Here is a 15396-nt window from a genome sequence, read left to right on the forward strand (position 1 = left end):
GATAAGTCAGGCTCCAAGGGGGCCAGACCAGAGAGGTCCAACCTGTAGTACTTTTAGCTTAACATTTAATATTGATTTTTCAAATACTGCTTTCATCCATGACAGTAGAGTTTTGGAGACAGTCAAAAGTATGGCAGTATTTATTTTTTTCCATATAAATACTCGATCGCATATTTCATACCTTTTAAAAAGCTCTGTTTTTATGCTTTAGAATCTCAATCAAAATTAGCATTACTTGCAGACATGAAAAATACAATCCTATCAGTGGGAGTTTTACCTTTGATTTCAGGGGAACTATTGTTCTTTCCAACATTTGAAGTAGACTTTTTACTTAAAAAAAGAAAGATTATGTAGGCCTTGGTATTGTGATTAAATATTTAATTATAAGGTCAATGACCGGAAGAGTGGCTAGGTTAACTCAGCAATGAAGCAGTAGAAAAAGTAAAGTACAAACTATAGCTCATCTCAATAGATATGCAGAGAAAGATAGATCCAGCTAACCAACACGACGACCTAAATGAACAAGAATAGAAATACAGCCGCGTTGTGACCTGAAAAGATTATAGCAAATGCCTTCTGTTGCTTTACATGTAATTTATTTTTACATTTTCCACTAGTTACTGGTTAATTAAATGTTATTGTGATATTTCAAAATCAGCTACCTTGATGCTTAATTTTGTTTAAGGCATAACAGAATGGAAAATGCTCAGTTCTGGATGTTTTCCATTTTGGTTCTGCAATTAAGACACTATGCAGACGTTCATTTGACTACATTGTATTGTACATATATTTTTGAGCAACTGCCTTTACAGTTCATGAGAGTTATTTCCATTTGGTGGGATTGCTTAGGATCAAAGGCATTCCCAGCCTCGATCAGACCAGTGGTCTGTCTAGTTCAGTATCTTGTCAATGACAGTGGCCAGTAGTAGCTATTTCAAAGGAGGGTGCAAGAAGTGATCAATTATAACTGTCCTCAAAAAGACTGTAAATGGTGTAAAGGCTAATTCAATAACACTATCAGATTGACCCTCTCTAGTCCGGTACTCTCTGATTTGGCAACATTCGTGGTTCTTCATGATTTTAGTTAGCTGGATGTCTGCTTACCATAGGTGTGGCTAAGTTTCCTGCTGTCCTGTAAAATTTGTTTTCAGCCACTAGTCTTGGCTCTCAGTGTTCTGTGCTGTTGTTTGGCTCTAATTACCCCAAAATGTCTTCTAAGAGGTCAGCAAGCAGTGGAAGTGTTGGTAATGCTGCTAAGCTTAAGCATGGTTTTCATGCCAATATAGTAAAATTGTGTAACAACGCTAATAAATACTTTGTTATGAAGACAAACCTTGGCCTGGCATAGGCTAATATGGGTGTATCTGTATAGTCATACATTATTAAGTGGCAGTGCAAGCATTGTTTGGTTTATTCACCTTAGAGAAATAAAAATATAAAGAGACACACTCTCTACAATATTGACCTTCAGTTATTTGGCAACTTCACTGGCTCAGTGCCCGTCAGATCCTAAGGGTTCCAGAATAGAGAGGTTCAACTCATAGTAAGAATTTAGGGTGAATGGTCATGAAATATGTCTATTAAAGCATTTACAACAAATGTAATGAAGTGCAAGATCATTTTCAGAATAGCTAAAGGTAGATTTTGCCACTCTCACATAAAGTATTGCTTTGCTCTACGGGTGTAAAGTCAGACTCATTGTGAGTAACAGAGTCTGGACCTGAGTCTGTAAGAAATAAATGTGTCTGAATGTATCAGTCTGTATTACTGTTTGGCTCTCTCTGAGTATGAAACATAGAACTTTGAAGAGCAAAGGCTGAATCCTGCTCCCATGTAAATCCTGCTCCCATGTAAAACTTTTGCCATTTCCTTCAATGGGAGCCAGATTGTGCCCCAGAAGTGACTGGTACATTCCCTTATGTCCCTTATTTGTTTTTTTTAGGAGGGGGAGGAGTTTGAGGGGATGGAGTGTTGCCCTACTCCTTGATTCATATTACATATAATTTATATATTTTTATTTCAGGCGAAGATGATGAAGATTCAAATCTGCTAATCCTTAGTTATCCACAGTACTGTCGATATCGTTCCATGCTAAAGCGTGTCCAAGACAAACCATCTTCCATACTAACGGACCAGTTTGTTTTAGCCCTTGGTGGCATTGCAGTAACCACCAAGAATCCTCAAATCCTTTACTGTCGGGATACATTCGATCATCCAACTCTTATAGAAAATGAAAGCGTATGTGATGAGTTTGGTAAGTCATTTTGCCTTTTTTGTATGACAAGAAAAAGCATTTTCCCCTATTTAAGAGTTTGCACATTTCCAACTGAAAAATAATACTGAGAATCCTTTAAAGAAGAGCAACACTTTATTTGAAGTGTTAAATATCGAATGTGCTGCCCAATGCTCTATTGGGAACAGAGAGCTTTGGCAATGGGCTTTTATCTACTTGCAATCTTCACATTACAACTTCTGTTTATCATACCAAAGTTAGGGTGGAGTACATAGTGCAGTTATTCAGTGTAAATTAAAGGGACTCGTGTTATGTTTTGAAATACCTACCTGGTCAGTTAACCTGTACTTTAGCTTTCCCTTAGGACTCTAGCGTTATGAAGTTTTGTTTTTATAAAGAAATCATTGCTGCAGCATGCTAAGTAATGCAAAAGAAAGAAGACTCTCTTGGTGTTTCATTAGCATAGTGCATATCTCTTATCATGGTGCCCATAGTAATTATATAATGCCTACTGTTGCTATCGCTCTTTAAGTTTACCAAGTACTTTACAGATAGTTGTTATTCTTCACACCAGCCTTGGCAGTAGATAGCTGTAAATATTATTATCTTCTTGGGGAGACCACGTAACTTGTCCAAGGTTTGCAGTCACACAGTTGCTTTCACTGTTCCACGATTGCCATTCAGAAGAAAAAGATCCAGGATTAGCACTCAGAAGTGCTTGGCTTCTTGCTAGATGCTCAACCCTTTAGCCCACACAGTTTGATTCTAAGGGTATGTCTACACAGCAGCCGTTATTCTGAAATAACAATGCGAGCATCTACACAGCAATTCCTTATTTTGAAATAAATTCAAAATAATGGATGGTTTATTCCAACTTCTGTAAATCTCATTCAATGAGGAATAATGCCTATTGTGAAATAGCTATTTCAGAATAGCAGTAGTGTGGATGCTCCACTGCTACTATTTCAAAATAGCTCCTCCCCAGGCCATTCAAAATAATTACTCCCCAGTGCCTCCTGGGGCTCTAAAGTAAGTAGAGTGTTCACATTAGGGGAGCCTGCCTCTGACTAATTTTGAGGCTTCGCTGTAGTGAAGATGTGCTATTTCGAAATAAACTGTTTTTAAATGATCTATTTCAAAATATGTGTGCAGTGTAGCTGTACCCTAACAGTGCATAGGAGAAACAGTGACCATATACACGCATTATTGGTGGAATGACTGTCACAGTAACATCAATTAATGGGAGTGTTGCCAAAGAAAAGTGCTTGATTCTGCAAGTGCTAAATCCATCCTATGAGTTGCTCCCTTGATTCAGTAGGAACAGAAGATGCTCCATAGTTCCTAGGAGACACTCAGAACTTTGTATGTTCAAGCCATGAAGAAGGTCTGTAAGATCTGCCCCACTAAGACTACCAGAAAACTATGATTTTTTTTGTCAGATTAACTGGCACAGATGTATTTGTGACAGAATACATGCTCTGTGTACACGCTGGATAACTTCAGTAATAGTCCAATGTTATTTGTAGAATGTGCTGTGAGAATCAAATTTTATTAGCTATATCACCAGATGGATAAATATTGCAGTGGATGGCAAAGAGTATTGTTTATGGCATTAAGACCTTTGACACATTAAATTAACAAATCTCTGCAAGATAGCATCTGTTTCTTTTAGAAAAACAATTTATGTTTATCCATTTAGGTCATAGTAATGTTTTTCAGGAAATCTAAGTAGAGAGAAATGTTCCCTCTGTTTTGTTTCCCAGCACCCACCTGCTAGCTGGTATTATTTAAGTCTTCTTCCTTTCAGATTATATTGTTACCCTAAAGCTGTAAAACCCACCTCTGTGACTAGATTTGGGTGTTTCCTATATGCAGTGCAGAAGTGTTTTATTGTAAGTCAGTAATACTTGTAGGGCCTGATCATGCAGTCCTTAATGTATGGGAGAAGGTATTTCTTCCATGAATGGCAGCACTGAAATCTGTGATTTCTTATGATTAAAACTATTCACATGAGTAAAGAAGTGGGCCCTATATGTCATTGACATTCAATAAAAGTCCTAGCATTTTATTAAACCGTTGAATTAAGACATTGGTCGATATTGGGGAAAAATAAAATGAATGAAATATCATGAAAATCTGATCCAATGTACAATAGTATCATCTTCATTTTTAGTTCCATTGAGTTATCCAGAATGGAAGATAATGTTCAAGTTTAATGAATGGTCCTTCTTACATTACAAAGGTTATTTTATGCTTAGGAATTTGATGAGCACGCCATCTTTTTTCTGCGTTGTATCTTACTCAGGGTCATTCCTTGATTACAGCTTTGCTGAAATTGTTGAGCCTATAATGTAAGCATATCATGGAATATTAGTTATAGGTGAGGCAAAGAGAACTGGAGTCACACAGGAATCACATTTAGTGAACTACAGCAAGTGCCTTTGTTCAGCCTCTGAAAGCTATGCCATTCTCTTGACCTTTTCTAGACAATTATCTGATTATCAAACCAGAGCTAAAGAAATCTTTTTCCCCAACATTAATTATGTGGATTTTAAATTCGCCTTAATTTAACCAGGAGGATTTTTAAATATCCAAAAGAAAAAGTTGGACTCTTTTAAAATGTATTTTCAAAACTAATCATGCTGTAAAATTTGCAAGAACTGCTGTGTTAGGATATTGCAGACTGCGCTTCATAGAATTCTGTGCCTGTGTCGTAAAATGTGTGGAGTCAGTTAGATTACCTTGGTTGCATGCAGTACACAAAGGTTTTTCTTCTTTTCTTCCTGGCAGGACAATAAACGTGCAACACTTTGTTATGCAAACTGTTTACCCTGATATCATGAAGATTGATGTCACATGTGTAAAGTAATGACTGCTAAATGTAAACAGTGGCAGGGTGGTATAGTACATAAATGGATTACTCTAAGGCACTGTTGTTTATCGTCAAATCTGAGGAGGAGATTATATAAATGAGAGTAAAATTCTTAAAAGGTGTTTACTAAAAAAATCCAAATACACTTCATTTGACAGTCTTGGATATTTCTCACACTGGGAAAGAGAACGTGAGGGAAAGGGCGTGGAAAAGGTACAGATGTGTATTTCTCCCATTCCTAAAATATCTACATCAGTGTTTCTTAAACTTTTTGAGACTACGGAACACCAAATAATAATATGTTTTATGCAGAACACCTATGGAAATGTTCTTAAAAAAATGGTTGTCAGACCAAAAAAAAAAAGACAAAAACAAAGAAGTAACAAAAACAAAGAAGTAACAAAAACAAAGAAGAGGTCGCGACACACCTGCGAGTTGTTCACGGAACACCAATGTTCCGCGGAACATAGTTTAAGAAACACTGATCTACATTAATTACAAAAGACGTGCACTTCTTTAGGAGGGAGTCTTATACTTATTACTCGTCGTGCAAGCCCTGATATGCACTCTTATTTCCAATGTGGATACTACATTACTTATTGTGCTACTTAGTAAAATTGTACACTTATATTTTGGGAACTGCAGTACCTTATGATAGATACAATATGTAATAAGTGAGATACCAAAAACACCTTGACAAAGAATTCCATTCACGAAAGCATAGGAGCTTCTGTACACATTAGACCACTTTAATAGAGAGAAATGTTCTTCCATAAAGCTTTTCCCCAGTTTTATTATGCATTTTTAGCAAGAACATTGTGTTCTCCTGCATATGACCTTTTTTCTATCCTGTTTTCAGTTTGGTGAAGGGGGAAAAAACAGCGACACAAGGGATAAAAAAATCTTGTCTCAGTGTTCTTCATGAAAAAAAAAAGAAAGGTGGGAAATTGTTCTGCAACTGTCAAGGGCAGCTAAACTGTGTCTGTCAATCATCAAAGGCATGGTGGAAAAATAGTTCACTGTCCCATCTGTTGGCACCAAGACCACTTACAGAGAGAATAATGACTGCCCTATAGCCTTACCTGAGAGCCAGCTGGTGTTTAGCTTACATGGTAGAGGCTCATGCCCTAAGATCCAACAATCCCAGGTTCAGTTCTGCCCACAGATTACTGGGCTATGCTGGTGTTACATGTGCACCATTTAACACCCTAATCCTGCAAGGGATTTCACATTCACAGGATTGCCACCAGAGTCTGGCCTTAGGTTAATTAAAATAAATTACTGCAATGAATGCCCACAGGCACTTCAAGCTGAGTCTGGGTATAAGCACATCCCTTTCTTCTTCTCCCATATCTTTCTCCAGAGACATTATGGATACCTCTACACTGTTATAAAACTCCTGTGGTTGGTTCATTGGGATCAGGCTGTGGGGCTGTAAAATTATAGAGTAGATGTTGGGGTTAGGCTGGAACCTGTGCTATGGGCTCTTCCTCTTTGCCAGGTCCCAAAGACTCTTTCCCTCACATGGGGTTCTAGCCTTTCCCCTTGATGGGGTTTCCCTTCTTGGGTCTTTTAGGCTCCAGCCTGAGCCCAAACATCTATATGGCAGCTTTACAGTCATGCAGCCCTAGCCCCAAAATCCTGGGTCAGCTGACCAGGCGGTTGAGTTGCAGTGCAGATATATCCTACAAAGGCCCAGCTTAGCAAATTAGCTTCTGAGACTGGTTGCTATCACATGTGTAAGGGGCACAGCTCTCCACTGGAGAGACTGGACCCATCCATATCCAGTCTTTTAGTTCTCTTAAATTTACCAGGGAGAAGCTTGTGGTGATTAGGAAACCTGGAAGTGTCACCCTCACGAAGGGTAAATACCAATATGACTTAAAGATCCCCATCAAAGGAAAACAGGCTTAAAAGTGGAGAGCTTGCATGTGTACAGGAAACAGAAGGCATCAAACTGAGTTCACATCTCTTAATACCCAAAGTGAATGGTAACAGCTGTGGTAAAAGAGCATATCTCCACCCCAAGGAATATCAGTTAGATACCCCTGCAGACAAGCACCACCCATATAGAAAACAAGCTGCAATAGTTAGTGATTACAAGCAAGAAAACTGAGCAATTTGGACTTGGGCAAATTTCCTAGGGCAGGAACTCTACAGGCCACTGTGGGGGAGAAACAAGGGGCTTGATCCCTCTCTGTGGGCACTAGGCTTCCAGATGGCCAACAGAGAAGCTGTTCTGAATATGTGTCCACGCAGTCAGTCTAAGGGATGGTCAGGGATGGTCTATGGTGTTTGGTCCTGCCATGAGGGCAGGGGACTGGACTCGATGACCTCTCGAGGACCCTTCCAGTTCTAGTGTTCTATGATTCCATGAAAGGTCAGGAAAGCATCAGATTCCCTGCTACCTTCTCCCTCTTCTCCATCCTAGCATAAGGATGAAAATGGGCCAGAGAAAATGGATCAAGAGGGATTGGTTCTTCACTTTCACCCCCATTGTATTTTCATGCATGCATGACTAGACTCCATACACATATTCTCTTCCCTTTAAACACCAACATAAATTGGTATGTTCAAAAATACCCTAAAAAGATTACTGGGGGCCAGTGAGTAATTCCATTAAACAGAAGATCATCAGCAAAGTACACACTGCATATGATTCATTTTTTTGGTTGCTGTTATTGAGAAACTATTGTAAAGGCGTGTCATTTACTTTTATTGCTGTAAAGATAAATAGAGAGAAAAAAATTAAGGACCCCCATTGATTTTTATTATAAATTCCAGTGGACTAGCCAGAGTTAAAACCGTTTGTATAGATCTCAGCAGCCACTCTGTTGAAAATGGGAGTTTGGGGTCAGTGTGCAAAAATGTGAGGTGCAAATGTGTGTATGAAGTTGCACGTGCACTTAGTACATTTGGCTTTGCACATCAGATAAGGATGGGCTTCATTCTCCTATCATTGCCAAATTCACTCCCAGAACTGCTGCTGATACATAGTGATGACAGTAGGAGATGGATCAGGCCTTGTGTGTGCAGATGGGTAGATGTCTAATTACCTGTTTATGTTTGCTACTGTCATGTTTGTATGGGGGGTTGCAATAGATGCACACACAATGTACACAGTTGCATGCAAAAGGAGGCCTCTAGCTTCTGGGAAATTTGTCTTCAAACGTCTCTTCTTTTGCAGTAATGAAGGAGATATCAGATTGGCTTCAGGTACAAGTAGCAAAGAGCAAGCAAGTAAATAAGAATGTTTGGACACAGGCCTTAAAAGCCAGAGGATCAGATGCACAGATGACGTAGCTCAATACAGTTCCACGGACCTCACCAGCTGAGAGGCTAGTGCAGAATGTGTCATCACAAAAGTATGGTGGCTAATAACATATTATGGCTACTGGAAGTTAAGGCTTTCCTTGGTTTTGTGAGAATGTTTGCTCTAAATAGAAGCAGAGTGTGAGGGGAAGCTGAATAACATTTTTTCTTTATTTTTTCAAATACGATTGTTAAATTTTAAATCATTCCGGATTACTTTCATAATGCGGTGGGCCCCAACTACCATTAAAAAGCTGTTTGGTCCCCGAGGTACAATGAACACTTCTTTACCACCCAAAGAAGGCTAAAAGTTTTATTAGTGTCTGCAAAAGCCACTCTTTTAGTAAACAGATCATACCAAAAAGTGAGAGAGCTGTATCTAGTTTAACTATTCATATCATTTTTTCCTCTGAAAGATGAAACTGATTCCTTTTACATAAAAAGAGCAATGCACAGTAAAAACCAGCTAATTGAAAAATGACACGTACAATCATTACAGTACCCATTTCTCTCCTCCACCTTAAAAGCCAACAGTATATGACATTAGGAGAAATAATATACTTAAAAATCCACATTTTTCCTTAAACAATGTATAAAGCAGATTTATGGGGTAATCAAAAGATGTCCTGTGGTTTACAAGAAATGCTATCACCCAGGTCTTCGTTGGCTAGGTAGGGTGTGGCTGAGATGAGGGAGCTGTAAAACAGAGAGGACTGTGGGGGGCTAGCTAACATTCCATAAAGAATGTAGAGGAGGAAAGCAGACTACTGTAGAAATAGCAATGGTGCAGCTAGTTCTAGTATACCTGAAATTGTGTCATTGCTTTCAAAATATGTCTGCACATCCAGAGTTTTGTGACTCATAGATAAAATCAACTGTTTGGAAAAAATGGCATATAAAATAACTCTTAAAATATGCATGGTTCCAGTGCAATAAAATATAGAGAACTTCACTGTTGGTGACACTGCTTTATTCCTGTAACTCAAAAGCAGCTTCCTTTTTAAACCAACTGAAGTATATAGGTCAGATTATTGACTAAAACATTTTTTTATAAAGTAAAATACTGAAGTTATTGGCATTTGGCTACTTTACATGCGCTATAGCTTGTTTTAATGGAAGGAGGAAAAACCAGGACTAGAACTAAGGTCGCCTGATACCCAGGACTGCCTTTTAATCTCAGCACTGACCTTCACCATATAATAATACAAAAAGCCTATTGCCTCTTCAGGAAAGGTATCTGGGGTTCCTTTTTTCTCTTTTTGTGGTTCCCATCACTTTATATTTATCTCTTACGTGTAAATGAATGTTGTTGTTTTCCTCAATATTGATCAATAATTGCTTTCCATGAATAGATCATGTTGCATGCTATTCTTGATTCAGTCTGGATATAGTCTGTGTCAGAAAGTAGCACCTTAATCAGAAGAGTTCTACTCAAATCTAATTAGCTGGCATTAACTGTGATCAAAAGCAACAGGCCCCTTCTGGGGACTGTATCCAATGCTAGAATGTGCTGGTAGATTTGACGAATTCAACAGATAGCATCTTCTTTCATACTGACATGATCCCTAGACCTGTCTGTGTTGCATTACTTTTTTATTCTTTTAAAATAAGTGCTTCACTGTTCTCTTTACAAGATGCCCGCATCCATGCATAGCCTTTTGTGATAACATGCTATGTGAGTTCCTGACATAAGAAGACAAAGTGGGCTTCCTAACTTTCAGGTTTCTCCATGCATCCAGGCAAAAAGTAGGGTTGTCAGGTGTCCGGTATTCACCTGGACAGTCCAGTATTTTCGGCTCCTGTCAGATAAAAAAATTCAGAGAATACCGGACACCTAAAATGTCCGGTATTTTCTGAATTTTTCCCTGGCCAGGATGCAAAAATGCCGGGCACCTGGCAACCGTACAAACACTCAGCGCCCGGCCTCCCCTCCTCCCCCTGAGCCCCTCCATGGTTCCCAACACCCCTAACCCCTTGACCTCTGCCCCCATGCTTACCTAGGTTCCCCAAGGCTGCTGGCCAAAAGACCTAGGGGGAAGCAATGCTTTCCCCTGGGTCTTAGTGCTCAACCGCTACCCTGTTTCTATCCCTGCACTAACTCTTAAAGGGAACATGCTGTTTTATTGCTGGTTTTTTTTGGGGGGGGGCTTACTTGGGAGTCCTTTTTTTTTTTCTCAACAACTTTGGTCTCCCCCCCTTTTTTTTCCTCTTCAACAGAATTTTTTCCCTTTTTGGGGGCAGAGGGGGGGTGTTCGATATTTTTGTTTCAACCATCTGGCAACCCTAGCAAGAAGAAAATACAGTGGTCTTTGTTATGATCTTACTTATGCTGCTTTTATGCTAGTGTAACTATTATTTGCTTGAGATGAGCTATTCGTGATTTACCCGTGTGTCAAGGCCTGATTCACACTTTTCTGTAGTTTTTCCATTGACTTTAGTGAGCTTTGCATCAGGTATTCAGTGAGATCAGAATCAGGCCCAACATCTTTGCTGAGTAGTCACAGAGGATCTACGACTATGTTGTGGAAAGCCTATACCTGGGAGTCTACCCATCCTATGTACTACACAGCTACCCTGCCAAAAAAGTGCATTAGTCTAAAAGCTGTATATTGTAGGGAACAATAGGCCATTTCTGGCTGTCTCCTGCTCATGCTTTGTAATAGTGAATGTCACCTGGTCTGCCAGGATAGAGGCTTCTGTTCTGTTCCTATGACTTGTATAATAGGAATTAGGGTTTTAGTTGAAACCCATTGACTTCATTGGGACAGCTCTTAAGCTTAAAGATAGGCATGGGTCTAAATGTTTTGCTACTCAGCAATTTTCTAGATGGAGCCTAGAACCCCATACAAATAAAATTCATTTTGTTTTCAAGATATTAATACAAACAGTGAGAAAAACTCACATGCATGGTTTTTGGAAAATGTATTCTTTAATCTTTTTTAAAATCTATTTTTTTCTGCCACCATTTTTAGTGTTCCCAGGGCATGCTATCCAGTACTGTATTTTAATACAAGTGTGATACGATAACAGGAAAGTTGCTAGAATCCCAGCGGTAAGGCTAGAACATTTTAGCATTTATATGTATTCTTAAAAATGTGATACGAGTATATGAAAACCTTTGTATTAGCATGGATTCTGGGACCTCCTCAGATGTAGCTTTACAGTGGCATCCTCAACAGTCTGAAAAATATGCAAATCTTTTTCATGGCTCTGGGTAGAGTGGTTTAGCTAAATATTGTAATTTTTAACTTTCTCAAAACAAAAAATAGCACATAGCCAGAGGGGTAATAATGATTAATGCATGAATGTTATATCTAACATATATATATATATATATATACACACACACACACACACACACACACACACACACACATTTTTTCTCATCTCTGCACATATAAGCCTTTAGTTTTAAAGAGAAAATCTGGAAATGTTTTGAATTCTTGGTCAGATCTTTTTTTTTTATTTTGTTAATCCAACTGCAGAGTAAGTTATTAATGATCCCCAGATGTTGTTTATAATGATTGATTTTTCAGTTGTGCAATAATACTTCCAGTTTTTTAAACAAGTGATATTTCCTAATATGCTCTGCAGCATTTGAATAAAATATCTAAAGCCAGAGCTGTTTATATGCCCAGCATAATTGCTTCTGTTAAGTGATTTCTTCATTCTTAACAGTTTTAGCTCTAATTGCTTTTTCCCCCACATCTAAAAATAAATATTTTCAAGTTTTGCATTATGTTGCTCATTGTAAAGTGTAAAATATTTGTATACTTGAAGCAGAAAGCTCTGATAATTGATCCTCTAATGGTAAAAATCCAGAATAACTCCATCCACTTCAGAGATGTTACTCAAGATTTACACCAGATTAACTGAAAGCAGAATCTAGCAGAATTGTTAACAATGAGCTGCTAAGTGAAATCATGTAACATGTTTTAAAGTGAGATGAATTTGGACTAGATGACTTCTCAAGATCATTTGTAGCCCTACGTTTCTATTATTCTGTGATCCATATAAATTCAAAAGAAACTATATATATATATTGCTAAATACATTTTTCAATAGCAACCATATTTTGGAGTTCTACACATAATCATGTAGATTTACTTTTGCTGAACAAAATTAGAATATACAATTTCTGTGTTAGGAATATCTATTGTAGGCATTTTTACAGGGCAATTTATTACTTTAGGTTTCTATGCTCCCGCCCCGCTCAGTAAAACCTATTGGAGCAGAGAATCCCTTGTGGAATCTCATTGGCTCCTTTTAAGCTCTGCAACCAGTCTTCAGAATACAATTGTATTACAATTGTAATACACATCCTCAACTTCCACCTCATTCCCTCGGCACCCAGTATCTACTAAATGCGCCCTGAGGTATATACGCTCTATAATGTGTGTGCATCCGTCCACAGCAGGAAAGCTAGACTAGTTCAAAACACTTACAAATTATGCATTGAATGAGACAGAACTCTATAAGAGCTTTAGCCCATTCTGTGCTCACCTTGCCTCACTGGTGGCACACAGTACACCGTGTGTCGATGAGGCAGCTCCTCATTCAGTACTTTACAGGAACCATTCCCTCAATCTCTTGTCATTTTGAAAGGTAAAAGCGTGCTGCTTCTGAGATGCAGAAGACAAGGGTTCCCGCCTATAGATCTTTGACAGAGGTAGCATCTGGACCTTCCTTTCCCCTCTCCCCATCTGCTTTTCTTGTAACTAACAAACAAAAACCCATACACACACATGCCTGGAAATTCTGTACAAAAGTACTATATTGAAGAAACACAAAGGCTGTAGTGTTAAGCACTTGAAAATAAAAAATTTCCCAAATTAAAGTTTCACATGCAACCTTAACTGTGCCCTTTGTGTATATGTATAAAACAGTACAGACAGATTGCATGCTAACATGTTGTAACATAACATGATATGTTTTATTTTACTGAAGTTTTATTGAAGAAGTCTGTGGCTCAGTCACCATAAGAATTTAGGTCTTTGGTTCAAAGGTTTTGTTTTCTTAGATTTAGGACAATGATAGTATCAGAAATAGTTCCAGCAAAGAAAGATCAGTGGGCAGAGTACAGGTGAAGTAGGCAAATGTATGTGATGTATGTAATTTATCAAATAAGTATCGCATTGGTAGCCATATATTGGTTTCTGTTAATTAAGTGGGTATAGAAATCACTTTTAAAATTGCTGATTACGATATTTGATTTTCAGAATGTTGCTGTTTTTGTGATTCAACTAGCAAAGCCATATAAAGAGCTACATTTTCAGGGTAGTAAAACACAGATTGTGTTAAGCTCACGGTGACTGTGAAAACAAAGTCATTTGGCTATGTTGCTATTTTTGAAGCCATTTTTCTTTATATCTATTCTTTAGAGCATCTTTGTTTAATGTTGCTCCAATTTTAGTCTCTTCCCCTTGGACCACCATGTATTCTAGAGCTCTTGAGCTTTGCCTTGGAAGAATTTTCAATCAATCAGAATACCAAATTCACATTGTTAATTCCATCAGGTGTTCAAGCCCTGGAATCAGTAATTGTTGTGAACAGAAAAGAACTTTGCACCCAGTCAGTGCCAACATTCCAAAAGCCAGTACAATGGAAATGAGATGCAATTTATGTCAGAATACGGTCACATTCTTCTGATTAAACCCACTCAAAAAAAAGACAACATTGTAATATTTTCCAATGACTGTTTATCATGAATTACGTCAGCCTTAGTTTAAATTGCTATTATTTCTTCTTAATGCTTCATGGTGCCTGCATAATTTATAGCATTGGCAGCTGTGGGGCTATGAAATAACCTTTCCAATCACCATACAATAGCAAAGAACATGAAGTTTTTGTTGTTAATTATTATGGGACTGCTTTAACTTTTTACAAAGTGACATAAAATATTGTTGAGGTACTTATGGTTAAAGCTATTTTTACATGGATCTATTTTGCTTCTGGCTAGTTTCTTAACTAAAGCAGCCATTTGTGGTTCTTATGCCTTGGGAGATATTATGTCAGAACAAGTTTAAAAGAATTATTATGTATCACATGTCATACATTACATGTCAGCACTTGAGGCTGTCTTTCAATAAAAAAAATGTAATTTTAGTTAACACTGTTTTACGGATAGTCCATTTGTAAACTTACCTAAGTTAATTTGAAGCTTTATTCCTTCTGTAGTGCACTAGAATAATTTCATGTTGGTTTTGTCTGGAAACACCAAAATATTTGTCATTATTTTAATCAGAATATAGTGATGTGTCTAAAAGCAGATAGTTTTTCTAATAGCAGGGTTAATTTACACATTTCAATGGGTTGGAAATGATACCCATTACCTTGTTTAAGGCTTTTTTAACATAAGGTATTCATAATGGTACTTCTAATAGGGGCAACCAAGGCTACTGAACTGCTTAATGATGATACTTCAGTTTTGTACATCTTGTCATTGTGTAACTCGAAATGGTTTATATAGCCTAGATAATCCTTGAGTGAAGGATGGTATAAATTAAAGGTTGTAGGCAGGTCTTGAGTTTCCTTAAAGCTACATTTCAGATATGGAAAATGCAAACTTATACAACAAAGCAACCTTTGAATTAATGTGTCATTCCCTTTAGTTCCAAGTACTGCATATATTTTCCAGTGCTTACTTATGTAAAGCATGAAATGAAGCATCCAGAGTGTGCTAGCAAGTTTACAAAGAATAAAAACACATGAATGACTCATGTGAACATTTTCTGATTTTTCTTACATGTAATTAGTTACTGTGAGCCAAAACAATTTGCATGATTTTCCCCATTATCTTTGTTGGAGGACCATAAAAATGATCAAAGCCTCTATTTGTCTCTCCTGGGGTAACATTTAACTCCTTGGTGATAGTGGTTTTGGTGACTCTATTGTTGGCAGTGGACACCCTGTTGGGAGAAAAATCAGTCTCTGTCCCAACACAAATGGTCAAGTTAAAGACTTCAGAACTGTAAATGTA

At 37.8% G+C, this 15396-nt stretch overlaps 1 protein-coding gene across 4 annotated transcripts in view; it reads left to right on the forward strand.

Moving 5' to 3' along the window:
- ARID5B (AT-rich interaction domain 5B) overlaps positions 1 to 15396 on the forward strand; it is a 168546-nt gene that overhangs the window by 70383 nt on the left and 82767 nt on the right. For all 4 annotated transcript variants that reach the window (XM_006129784.3, XM_075934882.1, XM_075934883.1 and 1 more), the window contains one exon: positions 2024 to 2254. In XM_006129784.3, the coding sequence (XP_006129846.2) occupies positions 2024 to 2254 (231 nt within the window). The remainder of the gene's footprint in view (positions 1 to 2023; positions 2255 to 15396) is intronic.

This window comes from Pelodiscus sinensis, chromosome 8 (genome assembly GCF_049634645.1).
Source record: "Pelodiscus sinensis isolate JC-2024 chromosome 8, ASM4963464v1, whole genome shotgun sequence".
Lineage (NCBI taxonomy): Eukaryota > Metazoa > Chordata > Testudines > Trionychidae > Pelodiscus > Pelodiscus sinensis.